Here is a 26,164-nt window from a genome sequence, read left to right as displayed (position 1 = left end):
TCCAGACAGCTTAGAGGAGCTAAGGGATGGATAGCAGGAGTCATTTCGGGAGATGGTGTGGTACAAAGAAACAGAGCATTGGGTTGAGGCCTGAGTCCCTTTATGATTTGAGAAACTTACAAAGCTCTTGGTGCCCCAGTTTCCTCATTTGTAAAATGGGAAGAATAAAATACGCCTGTAAATCTAATGGCTGTAGCACACGTGGTTTGCCTCTTTGTGAGTGGCCTAAGTAATGAGCCATACTTGTCATTGTGCTGAGTCTGGACTCAGAATTGCACATGACTTTTTGCAGGATAAGTAGCCGTCCCTTAGTGAGTGGGCCAAGCAGGCTGCCCAGCACCCACGTCTCAACATAGCTCTGTGTTTGATGTTGATGTTGAGTGCACAGTACTTCCCATCAAGAGTCTAGAAGGATCTGTGATGTTTTTTCCGTTGTACGTAACTGTTTTGTGGGAAGAATGATACGCTCAGGGATGTTGCCAGTTTTCGGGTTGTGCGAAAGTTGGGATATCATTCTTATGCTGTGAGAGATCTACTGCAATTCCTACCTCCTGGGGTTTTTATTGAGAATCCAGGGAGAGAGAGTGATAAGGTGTTCTATAAATAGAAGAAACCATTGTTACTACTAGGGTTGATCATTGGGTATTGACATGATTTCCATAATCGAGAAAGCCTACTGCAATACATGGGAATCTTGTGTCCACCTCTGCCTGTGCCTGGAGTTCATTTGTCCATCTATATTTCAATATATGTCACATCTGTCCCCATACTGAACCACATGTCCTGCTAGCGACATAAAGACTTGGGATTCTGGGAAGAGTAACAGTCTGCTCAGGGTCCTGCAGCAGCCAGGGTCTGAGTCAGAGTTAGGGTGACAAACCTTTAGACATCTGGCCACTTCTGGATCATGCCCAGATCATGGATTTGGGGGTCACCACAGAAGGGACCTCCATATCCCAGGTACTGCAGTTTTAGAGTGGAGTTGACTTTGTAATCAGTTGTCTGGAAAGACATGTTTTCTGCAAAGGTGCAGAAGTCTGGGTAAGATGTAATTCAAATGGCACCAACTGAAAGTCTTTACACTCCTCATCAAGGCCATGCTTTTGGACTGAGCAGCATCCTATTTAGTGAGCGCTTCACGTATTCTGGACATTGGACAAAGCACTTCGCATACACGAATCCTGCAGTGAATTTTTCAGCTATGGAGCAGATACTATTTTCTCCACTTTGCAGATAGGGAAACTAAGATAAACTGGTCACTGCCACACAGCTGGTAAGTGATAGCACCAGGAATGCAACTTAGATCTGCCCGGCTGCCAAGCCTGTGTTTCCCGCTAGGGGTGATGGAAAAATTAACTAATAGTAGGCATGGTCCCCGACCAGTCAGAACAGGTGCTGATAGTAAACAGGCGTGGACACCCCCATGCATCAGGTGGAATGTTTTCCTGGTTATTACCACTGTACCTCCTGGCTAGTCCAGCACAATGGCTGGCCCCCAGCCAACCACTCTGGGAAACCTGCAAGAGGTTTCTGTTAGGATGACCACTTCAGCTGGCATTGCCCTCTCTCTTTTGGGGGCAGGGCAACTACCACTCCAGCCCTCTGTGGCGGCCTCCAAGGGACATCAGTTCTGTGGCTGCAGAGGGGCCCCATGTCCCAGATCAGCCTGGCCTGTGGGTCACCTTTGACAACCACGATGTGCTCTAAAGGGTGAACCTGGGATCTGCAGGTGCCAGCTACAGGGAGGTGGGTTTAGGCCCAACATAAAAGAAGAATGGCAAGGAAAGAGCCTTCCCCGGGAGAAGCTGCGGCCCCTGGACTTGGCAGCTTTGAGCCGAGCAGATACATAAGGCCTTTTGTGTTTCTGCATCCCTTGTGGTTTGGGGAGCTGCTTCCTTTTCCTGCAGAAGTTTCTCTCTTTCAGTGGCATATACTTTGGGAGCTCTAACACAGGGGTCCCCAACCCCCAGGCCACGGACCGGTAGCAGTCCATGGCCTCTTAGGAACTGGGCTGCACAGCAAGAGGTGAGCAGCAGGTGAGCGAGCAAAGCTTCATCTGTATTTACAGCTGCTCCCCAGCGCTAGCATCACCACCTCAGCTCCACCTCAGATCATCAGGCCTTAGATTCTCATAGGAGCACCGGCCCCTGGTGCCGAAAAGGTTGGAGACCACTGCTTTAACAGGTGACTGCACTTCAGGGATGTCTGACAGGCCTCGCCTCCATGAAAGTGATGCTCATGGCAGCCTCCATTTGGGAGGCCTCTGTTGGACTCATGCTGGAGCAGCTAGAAGTGGCAGATTACATTTGAGACTGATCAGGATGCCAGATTAGGGGTGCAGGTGCTTCTCTGGGTGAGTGGCCTTCCTGGAGTCGATGCAGCTCCCCTCCAGCCACAGCCTCCACTGCCGATGGTGGAGGTGTGAGCACTTTGAGGAGAGGGAGGACTCAGATTCCCTGGAGTCAACCAGTGAGCCGGGCCTTGGTCCTCATGTCTTTACATGTACCTAATCTGTAAGTTCCACCGGCATTGTCCTAAAGGCTAACATCAGCTTTCGAGGTCTTCTTTAGCCCCATCTCTGAAATGGGCCCGATCCCACCCACATCCTCCCTACTGCCCAGGAAGGTTATAGGAGAACCTGAAGACTTAGCTGGGTGAAGGTGTCACCAACCGCGGCTACCACTGAGCACGTGAACATCTTACATCCATATTTTCTCATGTAAATCTCCACAATAGCCCTTTGAAGCACATCAACCCCAATTTACAGGTGGGAAAACTGAGGCCGAGGTTAAATCTGTGTTCACCTGCTGGGGGAGAGTGACGGTGAGGGGCTTTGAGACCGGGTCCCTCTGCCTCTAGCATCAATTCTTCCTTGCAGAGCTACGCTTCCTCTTGGATGTGGTTAGAGTAAATAACAGTAACACAGTAGGACCTGTGTGTGTTTTTTTTCTTGTTCCAGGCATTTTTATTAGTTACTTTGGCCCCAACTTTCATAAAATGATACCATTTTTATAGGTGGTAAGATTGAAGCTGAGCTAAGGGGAATTTCCCCAAGGTCCTTGATCTAAATGTCAGAGCTGGGACCAGAGCCTAGACCTTTCACTCTAGGACACTTGGTGAGCACTTGTACCCACCAACTGCTTGTGGGCTGACTTGATGCTCTTCTGCTCTTTCTGTAAATCAGGGTGAGTGTAAGGAGAGGGGTGGGTCACACGCTAATGAAGCAAAAGAATATTGGGTGGCGGGGGTGAGACTTTAGTTCCAGCCCTTGGTCCTCCCCGATGGCCAGAGTGCTAATGACTCCCTCTTGCTGCTGGTTCCTTTGCTGAAACCCCAGGTGCTTTTCTATTCCGGAAAATTTATATATTGTGGTTTTGTGGTTAAGAGAAAATGATGCTACCCATGAAAGGTCCCCTTGCAGGCCCCTGAGGCTGGGTTGGCAGGCCCCACTGCGGTTTCTCTGGGAAAGTAGCCCCTGGGTGCTTGTGTGACTGTGACCAACTTTCCAAAAAGTGAGAACAGCCGTATATGGCTCGGATATGAGCTGCTGCACACTAGGTGCCTTCATCCTTTGTGAATGAGAAAAGCTTTGCTCATTTAGCAGAACCTAAATCTGCAGGTGTCATTTCTTCTTTATGAGCTCTGAAAGAAGCAGCTGCCAGGACACCAGACCTGCTGGCAAATGGGTCTCAGTGCACTGCCAGCCAGGCGTATGGGTTGTTAACTACGTCTAGGGAGGAATCGTTTCAAGTTCAGTACAGTCCTACCCGCGGGCCTGCTTTGAGCTGTCTAGCAGGGATCTTTAGCCACCTTTAAACAAAAGAAACTGCTTACTCCTCTTCTGGGGAACTTGCCCAGGTTTTTGAGACTCTCAGGCTCCTGAGTCATCACTTGCTCAATTGGCATTTGTTTTCCATTGTCATTTTGGTAAACATATGTGCCTGTCAGGGCTACAAAATGCGTGTTCATTAGTTTATCCAACGAAAGTTTTATAATAGCAAACCATGTACCAGGCGCTATGCTGGTTCCTGGGGACCTAGTGGTGACCGAGAACACAGACCAGACACTTGGCTTCATGGAGTTTACAGTCTAAAGAAAGAAGTAGACAAGTAATATATTAGAACCATGATGTGTGATCTGATGGGGGAGAGGGCAGGGGCTGAAAGGCTTGGAGAAAGGCTTAGAGAAATGGAGATCTAAGCTGAACTCTGGAGACTGAAGCATCGAAGCATCACTGGTAAGAACTTTCCTGGCAGAAGGCAGAGAGCCTGGAGGCTGAAAAAGGCTAGAGTAAGCCCCAAACCCTGGCTTATTGCTGAGGCCAGACTGGCTGACCTTGATGTCAACCTGTGATGACCTAAGTCTTCTGCAGAATGGATGTCTTATTAATCGGCCCCCAGAATTTGGCCCTGGAAACTCTCATGCCAGTGACAGACAGCCTTCACTGCTGCTGCTGTGTGTGCCGGCAGCCTGACCTCTTCGGTTAATGTGGAAAAGAATGATTTTGACTTGGCACAGTTATTTGATTGATCCCCCCTGTCTTTGGTCAGCTCTTTGAAGCTGTAATTTGAGAGCAGTTTAGAATGAAGGTAAAAACTGGCAGTGAGAAATGTTTTAACATGGGGAATAAGGCCTATGAGTTTTCCTTGCTTCCTTCCTTCCTCAGAATTTTTGAGCACATGTTATGTGCCTTGTGCAGTAATAGACGTGTGAGTACAGCCACGAATGAGGTAGACACAGTCCCTGCCCTGATATGTAATAGTAGGGGGACTAACCTAGTATGAATTTCCACACTGTGGCTCAATCCTCCCAATAGACCATGAGCCAGATATTATCATTCCTGTTGTACGGGTGAGGAAACCAAGACTCAGAAAAATTAACAGACTTCCCCGAGGTCACACAACTGGTAAATGGCAGAACCTAGATTTGAACCCAGATTCTGTTGACCTCCGAAACCTGTTCTATGTCTGCTGCCCTGGGAGCTCACATCTGTTGGTGGAGACCCTGTCAGAAGCTTAACTATGAGGGCTGCTGTGATAGGGGCTGCCACCAAGATGCAGACAGAACAATTGGAAGGGGAGACAGGAAACTCTAATCAGGCCTGGGAAGTCTTGCCCAGGCCAAGGACATTGTGGTTGGAGGAGGGAGGGACTTCTGGCCAGAACAGACAGTTTAAGCAGAGGCGCAGCGGGTAGGAAAGTACAGGACATATTTGAGGAATAGCTCCTAGGTGAGTGTGTACATGGAGGGCAAGGAGGAGAGTAGATGAGCCTGGAAGGAAAGGTTGGGGCCTTGATTTTGAAATTGGCCTCCGGTCACACGGGGAGGGATGGACCAGAATGGGGAGAGCCTGGATGAGGGATGTGAGTGCCTCCACTTAGCCCTTTAGGATAAAAGAGGCACTCATGTCTTTACATCTGTGAGTTTCATGCTCTAAAAATGTCCCCAGAAACTTAGGTTCCATAATAGGACAGCAAATATACTTCTCATGTGGTGACTTGGAGTTGCCTGCCTCCGCAGAGTATTCCATTAGCATCTGCTCAGAGCTGTAAAGCCTCAGCAGAGAAATGTTCAATTAGTAATGTCTGCTTTGGGTACCTGAGGGGCATATAGTGCAGGAATGCTATAGGTTTGCCTCTGTCTAGGTTTTGCTAAATGTTGGAACTGTACAATTGTGTGGAATTATTTTTGTTCTCACTCAGTGTTCACTCTCTAACAATTGTCCTCACTTGCCACTGAGCCCTGTGAAGATAGCAAGATTTAACAGCGCTCCAGGCTACATGAGTGGACCAGTGCCCCTGCGTCTAGCAGATTGTGAGCCTGGGACCAAACAAGTTTCTGGGAGAGATTTCAGAAAGGCTGACATAGAAGCAATGGTTTTGTTGTCATTGCGGGTCTCATTTCCTGCCTGACATCCCTCTAGCCAAAAGGATTCTTTACCTGGGGTCTGTGGAGAGAATTCTGGGGGTCCATGCATTTGCAGGGAAAAATTGGTATCTTTATTATCATTAACCTTAACTGAAATTTAGTATGTTATTCGATTTGGATATAGGCAACAAAGCACAGTCATCTTAGCAAATATGTGTGTCTAGGTCACAAGTGAAAATCACAGCTGTTTTCATATCATGTTACAATTGTGGAGCTGTCTGAAAAAGTGTTTTACATTTGTCACACCTTCAAAGTTATGACAGCTATGAGACCCACAGCTAGATGTTATTTACTGCTTTAATAAAGAAGCTTTTAGTACCCTATCACAATTTTAAGTAATATTTTGGTAAACATATTTACATATAATTGATTTCCTTTACAATCCTAAATGTTTTGTTTTTGTACTTAAAAGCATTATTCTTAGAAAGAGTTGGACCTCCCCAGACTGCCAAAGGGTCCAGGGTCCAAAAATGGTCAAGAGCTCCTATTTGGGAGCCTTCCTAGATATTCGAAATTTTAAATTATTAGTGTTAATTATTTTTTAATATTGTGACTGTGCTAACAGAAAGAGTCCTTACGCTTTAGAGAAATATACTGAGATATTTACTGATGAAAGACAAAGGAATGTGTTAACAACAACAAAAGCCTTGGGGGCAGTAGGACTGGGAAGTAGCTCTAAGGGCAAGATTTTGAAGGTGGTGCTTGCCCTCTGGGGAAACTTGAAAGTCACCAGTGAGGCCACTAGTCTAGAGACCATCTCAGCAGCTCTCACTGAATTCCTGGGTCACTTGATCTCAGCTGAGCTAGGACTCTGGTCTTCCTCAGCTTGTGGACTCATTTCCATCTGTTCAAGTCTATTCCTTCTTCTTTTTAATCAGCCTCAGGCTGTGCCCCCCTCTGCATTCCTCAATAGAATACGGGCCACCCAGTCAGAGACTAGTGTTTGTCAGAGAACATGAGGCTGACCTTATTTAATCTTATTTCATTTGTAGTTTTAGTCTTTTGAAAGCTGTGGACAGTCTTTCCTCTGAAAAATGTACAGACTCACATATCTGAAATTTGCATCCATTTCATGGTGTGAGTCCTAAAAGCCTATGGTCAGACCAGAGTCAAGGACCCTTGCCAATAATGCCACAGCCTGACAGGCATGGTCAACACGTGTGGGCCGGGCATGCACTGAGTGCTTCATTTCTTCTCAACCTCCCTGAGAGGGAGGGTCTACCCATTTCGTGGAGGAGGGAACAGAAGCTTTACTGGGGTTAGAGTGTTAAGTAACTTGTCCGAGGTCACAGGGCTAGGGAGCCCCTGGATCCCAACCCAGGCAATCTAATTCTATGCTGGAAACATCCTAAGTAGAAGGCTTTTCATTACTAACCACCCCCTGCATCCTAACCTCCCCCATTCCTTCTCCCCCTACTCAGGCAGGAAGTCCTTCTTATGTTTTAACCCTGTTCTCTGTTCTGACCAGTCTTGCCCATTACTCTCTGAGGATCATGGTCCCAAGGGTGAGGCAGTGTCAGCAGCCTTGGGTGGGGTTGGGGGTTATAGGTGGTTCTCCAGGTTTCCTACTGGCTCTCCCATACCCTCTTCCTCTCCTCCCTCCTCACTTTCCTGCTTCAGTGCTATTGGAATGGTAGCAAAGGAGAATCCAACAGGCTCCTGTCCTCCTCACATTGCCCCTGTTTGCCAGAGCTCTCCTGTAGTGTGCTCAGGGCAGCCACATGCATGTGCCCCTAACGAATCAGCCTTTTCTTTCTTGGACTCCCCACAGGCGAAGCTGGTCCGGTACATTTGCAAACAGCGGCAGTGCAAGCTGAGCGTGGCTCCTGGTGAGAGGACCTCAGAGCTCAACAGCTACCCTCGTTTCAGTGACTGGCTGTACACCTTCAACGTGAGGCCGGAGGTGGTGCAGGTATACGGGCCATGGGGACATGGGTCAGGGGCTGCGGTATGCAGTGGTCAAGCAAAGGGACCACTCGCAAACCCAAGGACGGCTCTACTGTGGCTACGACTGAGGGGCGATGCTCTCTACTCTCAGGAAGAGGGGATGTTGGAGGGGACAGCAGCAGCAAGAGGAACACAGGGTAAATGTGGCTCTGGCGTGTGTCCTGGGTGCCTTTGCTTTACTGCACCGGTCGTTCATTGGTTTACCATAAGGACAGCAGCCACATTTCTGAAAACATTGGCAGCATGACAGACACTATTAAAACACTTTATATAGATAATCTCACTTAATTCTCACGAAACACTTTATATAGATAATCTCACTTAATTCTCACAAAACCCTTCTTGCCATTCTATACTTGAAGAAATTAAAGCACAGAATGGTTAAATAACTTGTTTATAATCATACAGCTAGTAAGTGATAGCTTTGAGATTTTGAAACAAGAGTCTTGAGTTAAGTTTTCTCTTGTAACTGCTATAGTATATTATTTTTCCTCCTTTGTTCCCTCTTCCCATCCAAACTACCCACCCTCCCACCTCACTACCGAAGCAATGAAACAGTATGCACGGAGAGCAAGCGTACCTTATGCCAGGTGTCAGAGGTACAGGATGGCTCTCATGGGGCATAAATCAATCAATCCTTGACAGGAACAGTTCACCCAGTCAGATCTTTTAAATCTCTTACTTCTATTCTAAAATTAAAAAGATTGACTGTTGCTATTGTTTTAAAGTAATATGAATTCATTATATATAGACACTTTGGAAAGCAGAAAGAGGATGGAAAAATCACATTCATATTCTCACCACTCAAGGAAAGTCTGTGATCATTAAGATTTTGTTATTTATTTATTTATTTTTAGTCTTTTATTTCCCTAATACTTAAGTGTTTAAAAAATTTTAATGTGCAATCTAGTAAGGTAGTTACTAGCCAATGTGACTGTTATTATCGTGAAATGATCTAGGCCACACTGGGATGTACTGTAATTTCAAAGATATAAATTCAAAGATGTGCTGAATTCTGAAGACTTAGCACAGAAAAAAGCAAAATATTAATAACTTTAGATTATGTTGAGATGATACTATTTTGGATATATTAAGCTAAAAACTTATTAAAATTAGTTTTATATATATTTACTTTTTAAAATGCAGCTACCCAAAAATCAAAATATAAGTCTGCGGCTTGAATTATATTTCTGTTGGGCAACGCTGGTTTAAATCATCCTGAATACACAATTTTATATTTTGTTCTTATCATTTGACATGATAACCAGCATATTTTCCCCCATATTTTCACACTTAGTAAACCTTTTTTTTTAAAGTGGCTGCATAATATTTGAGTATATGTGATGTAGTTTACCAGGCAGAGGTTAATTCTAGTTGTTAGCTATTATGTATAACATGGTTGTCAATATTATTTATAAAGCTATTTATATATTTAGGAATTTTCCCTAGGAGAGATTCCTGAACAGGAGGTGACATGAACATGAAAGGTTCCCATCATGGGGGAAGGGGATGAGAGGAGGTGGGGTAAGCCAGGGGAACCGCAGAGGAGCTCTCAGCACCTTACATGCTCCTGGCCTTGGCCCCAGTGGCCCTCATATTTGTGACATACGCCAGCCTTTAAGAAGCTGGCAGAAAGGAGTTGGCCAATGTGAAGGTTCAGGGAAACTGCTTTGTGGGATGGTGGTTCCTTGAGCATTAAGTCACGTGGACACATGCACATAATATGTGTAATAGCTCTCTATCCATCTCCCACCACCCCACCAAAACAGTTTTCTGCTGTACAGGAGGGAGATCCCAACATGTAATGTTTAATCTATGATGACAGATTTAAAATGATGGACTTGGAGACTATGAAGCATTGAATGGTCCCTCCATCCCCTAGCCCAGCCTCAGCATTTACCCCTCCCCTCCCTAAGATCTCAGAAATCAAAAGCAGTTTCCAAACACTCATGTGGAGGTGACAGTTGAGGACACCAGAGCCCTACAAGATCAGTGACTTGCCTAGCATCTCATCAACATCATCCCTCCTTGACAGATGAGGACTGCTGGGTTCAAGAGGCCACCCTCTATGAGAGTCCCAGAGCTAGTAACGGGAGGGCTCGAGGTTCAGACACAGTCCTGCTGGATTCCAGACTATACCTTCTAACTTCCTTTATTGCGCTTAAGGCCTCTTTGGCAGATGGCTTAGCAACTTGAGGGATTTCCCTTGGATCTCCAGAGATCCAAAATGTGTAGGGGACCCAGCTTTCCCCTTGTCTGTCTTTAAGACAAGAACCAGGTACCATGGACCCCAGCCACAGGGGTTGTTTGGCTCCTGGAGAGCCCTTTGGTGGCAGCAGGGAGGGCAGTCTCTCAGCCAGGCCCAGAGGCATAGCAGATACTGAGTCAGGTGATGTTTGAACAACCATGTCATGAGTGATAGGTCAGAGCTGGGTGGTAACTGAGAGACAGGCTCATTTGTATGCAGGAGTCAGGCAGTCAGGAGAGCCTAAAAGTCAGATGTGGTTTGGAAGCCAGGGTGCCACGTGATGTGGAAGGCTGGGGCAGAGATCTCTGGGGATGGGGAGGGGTCGGGGTGAGACAACAGGAACGCCTCCAGCTGCCCAGTGACCTCTCCAGTGACTTGCAGATCATGAGGCAGCTCTGAAACTAACAGAGCTCTTGTTCTTCCCCTTCCATACATATAGGCATGTTTTCTTCGCATTTTATCTTCCCATCTCAGAAAATGGTAGCATTATCTACCCACTTGCTCAAATCTAAGAGGCCTCCCTGATTCCTCCCTTGCCCTTACTCACATGTGCAGTTCCTTAGTGAGACCTGTGGGCTCTGCCCCAAGACATGCTGCAGACCTGTCTACTTCTCTGTGTCCCTACCACCGACACTATGGCCCAGGCCACCATCCTCTTTGCCTAAGCTCCTGCAACAGCCCCTTAACTGTCTCCCTACTTTATCATTTACCCACTTCATTCTATTTTCTACACAGCAGCCAGTAAGAAACATAAATTGGATTATGCCATTTTCCAGTGCTTCTTATTTCTTTCCAAATAAACACCAGATGCTTCACACTCTTTGGCCTCTGCCTGCCTTTCTCTGTCTCATCTAGCTGACCCTCCCCTTTGCTTTCTCTGGTCTGACTTTTGCACTTGTTCTTTTCTCTCCCTAGGCTGGACATCATTCTAGTGTCAGGGCCATTGTTACCTCCTCTGATCTACAGCTGACTCCCACCCTCCAGTCTCTACCAGTGCACTTTGGCTGATTTTCTCAATGACACTGACCACTTTCTGGAGTTGTCTAACTTATTTGTTGTATATGGTCTGCCTACTCTCCCATTGGAATACAAGCTCTCTGAGACAAAGACCTACCTTCTCTGGGTTGTTTGCCACAAAACCCGCATCGAGTATTGGTCCTGATCTGACAATTACTTGTTTGAGAGGAAGGAAGGACAAGTCTCCTCATGACATGGTGACTGTCACGGGTTTGGTCGTGAGTGGGTGGTGACACAGGTTACTCCAAGACCTGGCTTTTAATGTACTACAAGAAAGGCCAGTATAGGGGCCATAGCCCCAAAGATCTACCTCCCCGCCATACCCATTGGCCCATGAGTCAATGTCTGTAAAGAGTGCTGGGGGAGTTGCTGCCCCCAGGGGAGAAGAAGGCTGACTGGGCCAGTGCCCTACAGAGTCCTCAGAACTCTTTGGCTCTCCCCTTCTGACCATACCGACACCCCTTCATCCACAAAGGGGTTGTTCTTCCAGGAGCCCAGTCAGGACCTCACTGGGAGGCCTCAGTAGTCTCATTATTGGACTGCACCATAATTGCAGTGGGCTCCCAGGGCCCCTCAGAGCCTCCTGCTCATTTTCCTTTCAAGCCGACATACATAGAGCACATCTGGCATGTCGTGCTGTATATTTGCATGTTTCATCCAGTTGCCCCAACATCCCTGTGGGGCAGGTACCATTTCTGCCATTGCACAGTTGAGGAAGCTGGGGCCCTGTGGGGTGTACTGACTCACTCGGGGAACCTGGCCAAACCCTTTCACCTCCCTAAGTCTCAGTTTCCTTCTCTGTAAAATGGGAGAATACCATGTGCTGCTTGCTTGCTGAGACAGCTGTGAGGGTCAAGTGCTTGGAGGCACTGTGGTGTTTATTGGGGTGGAAAGGGAAAATTCAGGCAATTTCCCCACCTTTCCTTCTCAGCTGCTGTTATTTCCTGGCGAGAGCCAAACCCAGCAGAGACCACTGGGTCTCTTGCATACTGGGCAGTTTTAAACAGCTATCTGGGAGTGAAAGGAAGGGGACATGAACAGAAGACTGGGAACAGAGGCTGGCCAGAGGCAGTTTTCTGAATCAGCAGGCAGTGGAAGTCGTTCCAGGGCTTAAGACAGAAGGCGGGCGGCACATAGGACAGACTGGAGTTGGGCCAAGGGCCCCTTCCCACTCCCTGTGGGTCCCAAGGGCCACACTTGGGCATCCTCACCATCCTTACCAGTGGGGCGAAGGAAATGAGGCAGGACGGGGTGTGGAGCCGGAGGAGGCTGGACCCGGCTACCTGAGGGTATTGGGGAAGCAGCCAGCAGCTTTCTGCCTGGGTTTTAAGAGCCACAAGGAATCATTGGCTGGGTGTCACTTCATCTTCCCCAAACAAACTCTCCAGACCCTTTTCTAAAGATTGCTCTGTGTCTTCCCTTCAAATCTCACATTGGTTCTTGGGCCCATGCCAGAGTATTCTAAAGGTTGGGAGAAGAGCTGTTTCCTTTAGTAATCCCGGGAAATGGAGACGGGGCTGCCTGTGCTTGGCTCTGCTCCTTATATGTGTTTCTCCTTGCACATGTGTGGGAGCACAGCGGTGGGGCCCAGAGGTAGAGGGCTCCCCGGGCACAGGCCTCAGGCCAGCCCTGGGCTATAAATCTGTTTTATTCTGTTTCTTAACCTCAGACAGTTGTTTGGACTCTGACTGACACCCATCTGACACCACTCACCCTAGGCCCTGTTGAAATCTGTGCTTTCAGTGAAAATTGGTTCTAGAAGTGGCACCCATCAAATAAAGATGCAAATTTCAGAAACCAAAGTTCCAAAGAGCATAAAATCCTATGCCTTTCCAAGTTGACCTCAGAGATAGAATCCTTAGACTTCTAAATGTCATCTAAACCAAGAGTCCCCAACCCCCAGGCTGCAGACCGGGACCAATCTATGGCCTCTTGGGAACTGAGCCACACAGGAGGTGAGCAGCAGGCCAGCGAGTAAAGCTTCATCTGTATTTGCAGCCGCTCCCCAGCTCCAGCATCACTGCCTCAGCTCCACCTCAGATCATCAGGCATTAGATTCTCATAGCAGCACCAGTCCCTGGTGCCAAAGAGGTTGGGGACCGCTGATCTAAAACACTGTTTATTTTCTTAAATAACCATTTTGTTTTGGAAAAGTTTTAGATTTACAGAAAAGTTGCAGAGATAGTACAGACTTCATCCAGTTCCCCCCATCGTTAATATCATACATTACCACAGTACATTCGTCAAAACTAAGAAAACGACATTGGTACATTACTATTAACTAAACTCCAAAATCTATTCACCAATTTTTCCATAAATGTCCCCTTTCTATTCTAGGATCCAGTCCAGGGTACCACATGGTTTTTATTTTCATATAAATTTGTTTCCCTTTTTTTATTATAGTTGCTAAAATAGGGTCATACAATGTATATCATTCTGCAAGTTTTAATCTCATCTCATCTGAGTGTTAGTACTTACAAATCCATCTCATTCTTCTTAATAATAAGAGATAAGATTTCTTCATGCTATCTTAGGAATGACTGTGTTTGAGGGGTGCCCGCCTGCTCACATAGAGACATACATAGAAGGCACTGGCCTGTGCCCAGAAGAGGCTGGGCGCCCAGCAGCACAGCACCTGGCCTATGGGAAGCCCTAGACAAGTATTTGCTGGGTGAAGGAGTGACTGAAAATCACTGTAGGACGGAGCCTGAAGATACCAAACTTTAAAACGGGGTCTCTTATCTATCTGTCCTTTTTGTTGTTTGTGTTTTGTGGGGAAGATATCCAAATCCATGATGTCTGACAGTTAATACTTGACAGTTTACCCCAGGGTGCTCCACAAGGCCTCTGGAGATGATCTTTGTGTGGTGGGGTTTGTCCCCTCAGCCTCTTCAGTGAGTTCCCTGCTGATCTTAACACTTCATGACAGGAGCCCTGATTTTTCCCTCAGGAAACTACACACATCATACGTGTATATAGCCATGTGTGTGTGCATAATTTCCTTCTTCCTTTTCAATATTGCCTTCTTGGGGTCTGTTTCTCTAGGGTTATCTAAATATTATTTCAGCTTTTGACTTTAGATTGTGGTCACTAGTTTGTGGTTATAAAGTTTCCAGGAAATAATGCCTTTCTGCTGGACGAAGAGCAGGGAGGGATGTAGAAGTGGCCACAGGGTGCTGGTTGCACTTCTCCGTTTCTGGGGTGGACGAAGGGACTCTGCTCTCTTGGTTCCCTTCCTCTCTGAGTCAGGTCTCAGCCCTCCACAGCTGCAGAGTCTATCGTGATGCTTCTGACATGTGTGGCCTTTGATTCCTCCTCCTTTCCCTCTTCCGAGGATGTGGAGTCAGATAGCTTGGGAAATGCCTCCATATGTTAGCCAGCCATCAGACCTTGGTCTAGAGTGACACTGTCCAAAAGAATTTTCCGTAAAGATAGAAACATTTTGTGTTGTTCTGTCCAACATGGGGGCCGCCAGCCACATCTGGCTGTGGAGCACTTGATATAGGCATAGTGTGGCTGAGAAACCAAAATTTAAATTTTATCGTAATGAATTTTAATTTAAATAGGCATATGGCTATTATATCGAGCATTGCAGGTCTGGTGCCTGCCCTGGTGGGGCCTTGTGCTGAGAGCTAGGATGCTAAAGACACTCCCCAGTTCCAAGTGCTCACAGGCTGGAGTGAATGCACGCGTCAAGAGCGGGCACCAAATGCCCTGACTAAAGCCGGCCTGGGGTCTGTGGGAGCAAGCGGGCAAACTCAGCCCGAGAAGGTCAAGGGAAGATCAGCACCTGGGAGGGTTTCTCTGAGAGCCTGGAGCTAGCCTGGTGGGAGGGGGAAGAGCACACCAGATGGTGGGAGTAGTACCTGCAAAGACCCCGAGACCCTGAGCAAGGTCCGAGAAAGCTAGTGCTGTCCTCACAGGAAGTGTTTGAAAGGGCCTAGTCTGGGAGGAGACTGGTGAAGACACAGGATGGGTTCACAGAAAGCACAGGGGTTGGGGTTTTATATGGGAGATCACTGAACTGTGTGTGGATTAGAGAGAGAGAGGACATTAGTTTGTTTTAAGAAAATAAAACTCCTAGGAGTGAGAAGGCCAGATTCATCATGGGGATGGGTGAAAGGTGAGACACCACCTCCTGATGGTGGTGTAGGGATAAGGAGCCTCCTGCAAGGAGGCAGGGCCTGGAGGGTTGGAGGAACTAGGGGACGGGCAGGAAAGTGAGTTTAGAGACAGGATCTCTTTCCCCTCCCTAGACATCTACAGTCACACACTATGACTGTTTCCACCCGCCTCCACCCTTCCACAGGTTAAAAACTAAAAATCACAGCTTCATGTTCTGGCTACAGCTGGGGAAATGATTTCAGAGCCTGCTGGCACGGAGCCATTTTTTTTTCTTTAGCAGCTTCCCTGTTGGAAGTTGTTAAAGGAAGTGGCAAGTGCTGGATGGAATCAGTTCTATCAGGCAGAGGTGGGTGCTGCAGAGGCTGCGATTCCAGGGCCGGAGCCACGAGCCTCAGCATCCCCTGAATAAGCTCTCGCTGGTGGCGTTGTTGAATGGAAGATGGATGTGGGTCTGGTAAGGGGTTTTTGTTGTGGTTCGACCTGGGCAAGGTTCTCTTTCCCCTTTTGTTCTATCTTTGCATTGCCATGTTTAAAATCAAGCCTTGTTTTGGGGATGGAGTAGAATGCTGTCCGACCTCTGCCACCACCTTAGTTTCCCATTGGCTGGGAGTGGCCCTGGCACAGGCTGTGTGAAGCAGGAAGCTGTGTAAAATGTGGCTCCTGGGTACAGCTTTAATCCACATGAATCTGGTTGCCCTTGTTCCTAGCTGGGCCACAGAGCTCTCCCCACCTGGGATAGGGAGATGGGTGCCAGGGCAGTGGACTGACGTGCTGGTGTAACCCAACCAGTCAGGAAAGAGCCAAAGTTGGGATATGGAAGGAAGGAGGCAAACTACTAGGTGGCATTTTATATATATCACCCTATATAATTGTTATACCTGGGGTGAGGTGTGGGAAGAAACTACGATCCCCATTTTATAGCTAAGCAGACTGAGGCTCAGAGTTGTTGAGTGACGTGTTAGCTTACACAGGTAGCTGATAGCTGGGCTGGGATTCAAACTCATGTCCTCGTGACACCAAAACCAGGCTTATTCTTTCCCACGTGAATTTGTCATCTGACATCTTACCCAGAATAGATGAGGCTGGGGCTACCATATGTAGTTGTGTAATCAAATCGAGCTTTCTCTCAATCTCCCCTTCCCCTCCTCATTCTCCTCCCTTCACTTCCCTCCCTCTCTCTCCAACTGCCCCCCTCTTTCTTTGTTCCTCCCTTTCTTCCTCTCTCCCTCTGTCCTTCCCCCTTTCCTCACTTTACTTCCTTCCTTCTTTTCATATCCATTTATTCTACACCCATTAATCACATACCTTGTACCCAGATTAATTATCACAGGAGATAAAATATGAACAAAATACAGCCCCTGGGGGGCTTACAGGGTGGTGGGAGGTACACATCTGCAAATAACCAACGATGCACAGCAGAGTGACAGGCCCTGTGGGAGAAGAGTTTGAAATGTGGCAAGACACAAAACCGAAGGCCTGCTCCTGTTTCCTCCTGCTGGTCCAGCCATCCGCTTTCTCAGTAAGTGCACTTGCCATCTGCTGTGTGCCGGGCGCTATTCCAGGAGCCGCACCAAGGTACTGTCCTTGTGGGATGTGCATGTGCCACACTCTCCACCTGAAGAAGTAATTTGTTTTTCTGGTCTTGAGCCAAAGTGTCCTCTTTTAATCTTTGAGAGTAGGGGTGCCCCTCGCTTTTAGAAGTCTGAAAAATCATGAGCATGACTGTTCTGCTTAGCCCTATACTGGTAAGCACTTTTGAACAGTTAGCCCATCTCCTTACTCCATGGATTTCTGAGCTGCCAAGTCCAGTGAAACCTGATCAGACTGGAAGCACTGTGCGGGCAGGGACCTAGCTGTTTTGTTTACTGCTCTGGCATAGAGTGGGTATTCTTGTTTTATGACTGAATTCACATGAGGTCATCTAAAGAATTTTGTTCTCTTGGGTTGAGGTATCTCAGGAGCTCTCATCTGGGATTGTGGACGTTGAATTCAAGCAAGGGTCTCTGTGGGAGGTCTTTGGGCTGCCGATGGCCTGCTGAGGCCTGAGATTCCTGAGCCGCTCTGGTTTCCATTGGCGACAGACTGGACTTGTGCAAGATGGTGTCCGTAGCCTTGCTGTGAGATGGCTCTGGCTTAACATGAACCTTAACCTGCTGTAGGACCATCTAGCTCCTGGGCTGTCAGCTTGTGTTCAGTCCCTCCTCCTCCAGGGACTGAGGATTGCTCTAGAACAGATCTGGCCAGCTCGATATTGGGACATTCTTGTGTCAACATTATACTTTTACTTTTATAAAGCAGAAGTCTTCTCTTACTGTCCTTTTTTAAAAAGTCAACATATATATTTCAGCCACCCTTTTTTCCAGCTATATGACTTTGGGCAGGCAGCAAGGTTGGAAAACAGATTGCTAAGAGCATGACCTCTGGAATTAAATGACCTGGAACCCAGTATAGGGAGGCAGACAAAATCTTAACTTTGTCACTTGCCAGTGATGTGATCTTGGGCAAGTCCCTTATCTCTCTGAGCCTGTTTACTCACATGTCATTTCTGATTCCTTCTGCTTCCTCGACCTCCACATTCAATGACTAGAAAATCCCACTATCTCCAAATATATATCACCAATCCATCTATCTCTGTTTTTCACCACTGCCACCTCCCTAATGCTAGCTACTGCATAAACTTACGCAGTAGCACCTACATTGCTCTCCGTGGGCACACTTGTCCTCCCCTTTACTTCCTTTTTCATGAGCCAAGAGAGATTCTTCTTAAAACCCAAATCCAGTCATTTCACTTTTCTAAGTAGTCTTTAGTCTTTCATCAGTGTCTTGTTGCACTCAGTGTAAAATCCAAACCCCTCATCATTATTTTCAAGGCTCAGTGTCTGCTTCCTTCCACGTTGTCTCCTGCCCCTCGTTACTCTTCCCCTCAGGTAAGAACACGTCAGGTTGTTTCCTGTCATAGCCTAAGGCCTTTGTACGTTAGGTTTCCTCTGCCTGGAAATTTCTATACCCTCACAGCTTGTGCCTTCTTATCCTCTGACGGGCTTAGAAGTCAGCTCTTCAGAGAGGCCACCCTGTCTAAAATTAGATGCCACTCATGCCTACCACTTTATCTCAGAATGCTATTTCCTTTTCATACTTATTCACAAATTTCAGTTACATACTTTATTTTTGAATTTGTTTTTTATCCTGTGTTTCCTATCAGAACGTAAACCCCCAAAGAAAAAAGACTGTATATTTTGTTTGCTGTTGTAGCCCAGTGCTGAGTAAAGTTCCTGGCACACAGTTAGTATTTAGCTGTCTCTTGACTGGATGAATAGATAAATAGATGGGGGAATGACATGGTACCAGGGCACAAAGTATGACTTACTAAGTAGCAAATTCTAATACCAGTTGGCTTAAGCAAACAAGAGACTTATCAGCTTAAGTAATAGAAGTCCAGGGAAATCTGAATGCAGGGGCTCAGATGATGCTATTAGGACATACTTCACAGAGAGGCCCCTTCCACACGGCAGGCATGAAGGGTACCAGCCACAAAGCCTCACTTCTTTTTAGCATAGTAGTAACAGTGCTTGCTTATGGAAAGCTTCCCCTTAGAACTGTAGCTGAAAAATTCCAGAGAAGGTTCTGATTGGCTTGGCTTTGGTCATGTGCCTGTATCAGAACCAATCACAGGGCTAGGAAGACGGAGAGCTCCAGTTGGCCCAAACGGAGTCATGGGCTCAGCCCTTTGGCACTGTGGTAGGGGCCCTGAAGGGTCAGGGCCACCTGCACTCCAGAAATGAGTTTTTAGAGGAAAGACAGCCCTGCTGACAGAAGAGGCATTTACAAACAAATACTGTTGCTCCCTCATATAACAATAACAGTTGCTACTGCAGCACCCCACCTACACCCTTACCACGGGCTCTCCATGGGGATGGGTCACTAGGCTTTCCCCTGGGGGTTTCAGGGGTGACCACTGTACCCCACTTCCCATCAGTGAGCAGAACCCTTGTGTCCGTGTGGGAGGCAAAGGGCCTCAGGCTCAGAGATGGTGTGTCAAAGGCCTAGACCCTGGGGGTGGTCAGCAGAGATTATGTTACTAGCATATAATAGGTGAGCCTACCTCTCAGTTGTTTTTAATAACATCTTTCATTTCCTTCACTATGAAAGTAATAAATATTTATTTTAGAAAATAGAGAAAAAGAAAAGAAGTCATTTATAGTCCTGTACAGCAATAATCATTGCTTCTTGGCTTCTTAGGTTTCTTTTTTTCTTACTAGGCAGTAATTTATATGTATGTTCATTTTCAAAATGTGAAAAGTACAGACATGAAAGAAAATTATAATACTGTCATTTATTGATGGTTTATCCCATAATCTAACTATTCAGAGGAAATGCTATAAACAGTTTGGTGCATTTCTTTCCAGTCAGCCTTTTTTGTTCGTTGGTTTGTTTTCTTCTCTTTTTATATAGTTTATTCATGAATTTATTCTATAATTCTTTAGTGAGTGTCCCCAGTGTGTCTGGAACCGAGCTGTGAGCTTTACATGGAGTGTCTCATCCATTCCCACTGTATGAGGAGGTTTCTTAGTCCCTTCGGGCTGCTATAACGAAAATACCAGTTTCTGGTATTTTGTACAGACTGGCTTATAAACAATAGAGTTATGCAGGATGAGAAATCCAAGATCAAGATGCTAGCAGATTCAGTGTCTGGTGATGACCTACTTCCTGGTTCATAGACGGTTGTCTTTCTGCTGTGTTTTCAGGTAGCTCTCTAGGGTCTCTTTGTCCAGGGCACTAATCCCTTTAAGGCTCCACACTTATTACCTAATCATCTCCCAAAGGCCCCGCCTTCAAATCCATCATTTTGGGATTAAGTTTCAACATGAATTTTGGAGAAACACAAATGTTTAGTCCAGAGCAGGAGGCAATGCTCTTATCCCTAGTATACAATAGAAATAGAAAAACTAAGTGACAGTGTCACTTACCCAAGGTCCCCTAGATGGTAAGTAGTTGAGCCAAGATTCACATCCAGGAGGCTTGGCTCCAAGCCGGGGTCGTGAAACACATACACACACACGCGTACACTTTAAATTCTCATAGATAGGACCGTGTTGTATAGTCCCTCTGTGACACCTGAGCAGCTTTCCTTTTTTAAAAATTTAAAGTGACATTTTCCAAATTTAATTACGAATGTTCATTGTAGGAAAATTTGAAAATATAGTAAAACTCAAAAAAGAAAATAGAGTCCCCCCACAATCCCATCTGGCCACTGGTAGCCAGCCCCTTAACTTTTACATAGTTTGTTCATTTCTATATAGTTAAATTCACTGTTTTTGTGTACAATTCTCTGAGTTTTGATAGCCGGCAGTTCACACGGATTTTCTTGCGGGTGTCCAAACCACCCAGCCCCTAATGTGTGAGAGCTACAGAGAATTGGGGCAGTTGGAGTTCATATGGTGGTGGGGGGTTCCCCACATGACTCACTGGGAGGAGGGAGATGATCATGCCTTGCTGACTCAAGTCAAACTTTTTGGAGGGGGCAGTGAGGCAAGGAAAACCTCTCTGTCTTTGGCCTGATATCCTGGATGCCTGGGTCCCTGACCCCCACTAGCGAGGCCCACTGGAGCCTGCGTGTCTCACACCCAGCACCTGCTCTGGGAGTTATGTGCTGACTCCCCAGCTCCCAGGCACAGACTATTTTTGGCTGCAGTGACTGTTCACTGCAGTCATGAAAACAAAAACTCTCCCTGCCTCGTCCTTCCCCGGGACACTGCCCCAGGGGCAGGGGCTGCTGGGGTCCCTGGGCTCAGGACCCTCACCATGCATTGCCTGTGGAGCTGGGTGACGGCCAAGGCTGCAAGGGGCAGGGGGACCCCACCACCCGTGGTACTGCGAGAAGCACGAGGCCTGGACCAGCCTGGGCTGGAGGGTTGTGAGGTAGGCACTGGGGTCTAGGATCAGGCGGCCTTTCCATGAGTTCCTGGAATGGGTATATTTGTCTGTGCTCTGAGTCCTTGCTTTGCTAACTGTAGAACAAGCCTGGAGAAATCAGCGTGTTGGGGTAGAATGTGACTTCCATTTCATTATTTGACTCCCTGTCTTTCTTGTGGTCAAGTGGCTGGGGAACCAGCAGAATCTTCCTGAAATAGATCTTCCCCATCTTTCTAGTGAATGGATTTTGGCCTGTTTGTGCTTTTGGTTTGAACAGGGCATGCATTTGTTTTGTGCCTACTCCCTCTGTAGGGAGCTTAACAAACTGGGGTTGTACAAAGCAGACCCAGCTCTGCCTCTCAGTGCTTCTGATGAGCCAGGCCAGGGAGGCCAAACCATGTAGAGGCATGAGCGCTAACTGCAGTTACGTGGACCAGGGTCCAGTGCGGGCACCATCACTCACTTGCTGTGTCTTCTATGAATATAATTCCTCTAAACCTTGCTTAGCACTCATTTTCTTAGCTACCAAGCCATTGTGCCCAGGCCATTTCATGGGTGGCAATAGTACCACCCATGGGTGGCAGTAGTTGTTATTTTTATGATTAGACTGGTTGTGAAAAGAGGAAGCATGTTGAGAAGCTGAGTAAGAGTCAGTGTGCCACAGCCCTGGGTGGGTCTAGCCCTTGTCTCAGAAGCTGGGTGTTTGGGTGTAGCTGTTGATGTGGGATTTGCTTCTTTTCAAAAAGAAGAAACATGTGCGCTGTCACCAACAGGAGCATGGGTGGGGGTAGGCAAGATGGTGAAGTTGAAGATTTCCTATCCACCATCTTCTGAGCCACCAAGACATTAGGGACTTGCCAGGCTCCGGGTGAGGCCATTGCTTCTGCATTCCACAGGGCTCTGAGCCCACGAGGCGAGCACATGTCTTGGCATCCCTTGGCATCCCTTGGGCCAACGCCTCTGGGGATGATTCTCAGGGCAGACCTCAGGGAGGTCTTCCCCTTGGCTCACCTCTTAGAGCAGCTCAGAAAACCTGGCAGGAGTGAAAGTTTTACATCCAGGTAAGGAATGCCCACTATGGAAAATGGTGAGCTCTCCAGGGGTAGGATGTGTTCTGGTGTTGGTCACTGACAGGGCCCCGGTTCTGGTGCTCTTGTTCTGGGTGACCAGGCAGGTCCCCATCTCTCTCTGAGCCTCAGTTTCCTCCTCTGTAAAATGAGGATTGTTGGACTAGATTGGCTCTAAGGTCCTTCGAACTCTGCCTTTGACCTTGGCAAGAGAAGGGTTTCTCTCCTGTTCTCTTCCTACCCTCATGAATATCTGTTGGCTCCTTTCATGCCCTCAAACCCTAGTGACTCTGGTGACGGCCTCCTTGGCTTGAGTCCTGGCTATCCACTTAGGGCTCCATTGGGCTTCCATTGCTGTTGTGGGGCAGGAGTTGTTTACAGGGTTTCTGGAAAACTACAGAGAGAGGCTGCCTACCTCCACGAACTCCCAAGAGATTTTGGTCACCTGGTTGGACACCCATGGGATAGCTCTAAAACAATGGGGCCCTTGTCCACAGGCAAAGCAGCCTGGGTCTCAGTCTCCAGCTCTGGGCTCCCTTCCTGCAGCCCAGTGCCTCCCCAACCTGGACAAACAACCCAAAAGAACAGATCACGTGCTGTATGCTGGGACGTGCCTCTCTGGTGGAGGGATCTGTGATTTGGCTCCTGGCCCCGAGTGGGGCCCACCAGACCCCAACACTGGGGCCAGGCATGTGCCAGGGCCCTGAGCGAAGTCGCTGTCTCTGAAGCCTGTCGGCGAATCTATTCATTCTCTGGCTGGTGGGCCTCTCTGGCTAAACTCAGAGCTGTTGCTCTGCAGAAATGGAGGAGGCAGGAGATGGAGACAGTCGATTTGTCTGGGGATCCTCTCTTTAATGGTGTGTTTGAACAGGGTAGACTTAGAAGGGGGAGAAGTTGGGGACCGGCAAGCCACAAAGCTGGCTGCAGACACGGCCACACCCAAGGGCCCCTGTTTATTTCTGTCAGTGTCTTTATTCTCAGGAGAGCTGAGATTCCCCACGGGGAGGTAAATTTCAAGCCAGACCCCGTTCCCTGTACCCTCTGCATAAGATTACCAGGCATCCCAGTTTGCCAGGGACTGTCCCAATTTAGGGCTACTGTCCTGGAGTAGTTACTCACGGCTCTCCCTTTCTCTCTCAAAAGTGTCCCTGTTGGGGTGGCACAACATACACTCGCCCTCCCTCTGGAGCCTCGATGGCAGATGTGGATTTGCCTCCAAGCCTCTTCTTTTGTGTCCCCCTCCTGCTGATAGTGTGCTGTGGGTCGGATGGGGAAAGACATGTCAGCACAGCAGGAGCTGAGAAAGAAGGAGCAGTGAGGCCCAGGGCCACCAGGAGATGGAGCCCAACATAGGGGATGTGTGTTTGTCCAGTGGACAAATGACATGCTGGATCGGGGGTTGCCAAACTCTGGTTTTTCAAGTGATTTTCATATTTTTAACTGGTAGGAAAAAAAGAAGAGTATTTTCTGATGGGAAAATTAAATGAAGTTCAAGTTTCAGTGTCTATGCTAAAAGTTTTACTGGAACACAGCCACACCCATCTGTTTACATATTGTCTGTGGCTGTTTTGGTGCTCAGAGTTGAGTAGTTGTGACAGAGACCATATGGCCTGCAAAGCTGAAAATATTTACTCTCTAGCCTGTTCAGAAAAAGTTTGCCAATTCCTACACTAGGTACCTAGTGGGTTTATAGGAAAAAGAATGGGACCTGGGAGGCAGCCACAAGACCGCTCTCCAGGAGGGTGGGGCCAGCTACTTGGGATGATGGTGGTAGCAGAGGTGACAGCAGATGCTGTCTGAAGCTGGAGAGCAGCCCCTCCTTCAGAGGGCATGAGGGAAACTGAGGGAGAGTCCAAGGGGCAGCTGAGGGGATTAAGAAGGAATATCGGAGAGAAGACCCTCTGGGAGGCCTCCTGCAGCTGCTTTGAACCCCATTGCTGGAGCTCATCACAGCTGTGTGGGGCAGGGCAGGGTGTGGAGCCTGGACAGCCAGATGTGATCTGTGATGTCAGATAGACCTTGCCCTGGGAAAAATAACTCAGTTTATAGAGCAAAGAAGTGGGTAACAGCACAGGCAGGGCAGGCTGGCTGGGACTAGGTAGAGATGGCCATGCCTCAGCCTCACCACTCAGGCTGTGTGGCCTTGAACAAGTTACCTACCCTCTCTGAGCCTTATCACCCATCTCAGGATGTAATGAGGCTTGCATGCGCTGACCTAGTTCATCTAGCAGGAGATATGTAATAAATGTTCATCACTCGGCCTTTCTTAACTCCCCCACCTCCTCCCCTTTGACCTGCATCCCTCCACCTCCACACCCCATCTCTCCACTGCATCATCTTTCTGAGGCTTCCAGGCCCAGACATAGCAATACACAGGCCAAAGGCAGCTACTCCCTGAAGATTGCAGCCAGGCTCCCCACTCTGTGAGCCCCAACCCTGTCTTGTGGGTGGGAGGGAGGCAGGCACTGGTGTACCAGACAGGACATCTGGGACGTCTGTGTGCTTGGGCTAGGCTAGGGTTGAGTTGAAGGAGGGTGGGCCTCATGAGAGGACAGGCAGAAAGTCAAGCCCCAGAGTGCAGCCCTGTCCTGGGCTACTTTGGCCAGACTTAAGGCTCCACAGCCTGTCAGCCCTCATGGTCCCCACCCCCCAGAATTCTGATTTGATTGGTTTGAGGCACAGCCACAGGTAATTCCAAGGTCTCACCAGGGTTAAGAGTCACTAATCTGATCTAGCCAAATCCACTCATTTTATAAGTGATGAAACCAAAGCCCAAAGAGAGGCAGGAACTGACCAGAGGTGAAAGGGGTTCCATGGACCAAATTTGACCCTTCTTTCACTGTGCTGGCCGGCTGGGAGGTAGTAGAGAGAAGGCCTCCGGGAAGTGGCTGACTTCTCCCAGGAAGCCTCTTCCTTGTTTCCCAGGGCTGGGATAGTAAAGAGGCTGGACCCAGGCCTCATCCACAGGCAAAGCCAATACCCACAAGTTGTCTGCTGATCTCCATGGAAACCCCAGGAGGCTGCCTGACCTAGCCCTCACTGCCTCAGCCCCTCCTGTGCCTCCTAGAATATTCAACTATTATCCAGATCTCACCCCTCCTTCTCCCCTACCCCCAATGGTGGGAGCAGGCAGGAAGGAACATCTGTCAGGCGCTCCCTTGCCAACTGGAGGTGTGCAGGCTCCCAGCCTGGGCTGCCATAGAAACCCCCCTGCTCTTTCCTCTGTCCTTCCCTAGAACCTCTTTCTCACCCCCTTGCACCCTGGCCTTGCAGGAGTGTGGGGTCCCGTATCACCATCCACAGGGGTTTGGGAGTCCGCCTCTCGTATGACCAGTTCCCAGGGAAGCATCTGTGGTGGAGGTTCCTGGCCCTTAAATTGACCCCAGCCAGGGAAGCTGGGAGAGGCCTCTGTTCACACAGACCAGAAATCCAGGTTCTGCAAATGGACCTTAAGTGCTAGCAGCAGTGATTGGGGCAGTTTACTGACCATCCTATGCTCTAGGACTAACGAGCTAAATAGATACACAAAGTATAGGTTTGCTTCTTGGTCTTCAACCCAGGACTTCATCTGAATGCTGACTTGAGCTGCCACAAGTTCTTATGTGTGTCCCACACACAGGCATTGAAGCCCCTGGCATTTCCACTGTCCACCTGACTGACCACGGCAGGCGTGGATGGCTCTCGGTGTAAGCCGGCACAGGTTTCTAAGTATAGACCCCAGGCAGCCCCGTGGCTGCTGGTAAGTCCCAAGATACCATTTGATACCCAGCCTGGCCTATGACACCGGCCAGCTGCTGAGGGGAGGGGGTAGCCCACTCCCTCCTTCTTCTATAGAGAACAGAACCAGCAGTTTAATTATCACAGGCTGAGAGTGACCTCAGTGCCCAACTGACTCTGTCTAATTATTCTCAGAAAGAGT

General features: G+C 48.0%; 1 protein-coding gene across 1 annotated transcript in view; it reads left to right on the top strand.

The window, feature by feature from the left end:
• KSR1 (kinase suppressor of ras 1) overlaps positions 1–26,164 on the top strand; it is a 148,495-nt gene that overhangs the window by 76,352 nt on the left and 45,979 nt on the right. The window contains exon 2 of the mRNA XM_023530375.1: positions 7,700–7,840. Coding sequence (XP_023386143.1) covers positions 7,700–7,840 — 141 coding nt within the window. The remainder of the gene's footprint in view (positions 1–7,699; positions 7,841–26,164) is intronic.

The sequence above is a fragment of the Pteropus vampyrus genome, unplaced genomic scaffold (genome assembly GCF_000151845.1).
Source record: "Pteropus vampyrus isolate Shadow unplaced genomic scaffold, Pvam_2.0 Scaffold50, whole genome shotgun sequence".
NCBI classification, from domain to species: domain Eukaryota; kingdom Metazoa; phylum Chordata; class Mammalia; order Chiroptera; family Pteropodidae; genus Pteropus; species Pteropus vampyrus.
The sequence above is the reverse complement of the archived record's forward strand: the minus strand, read 5'-3'. Positions and strand labels throughout refer to the sequence as shown.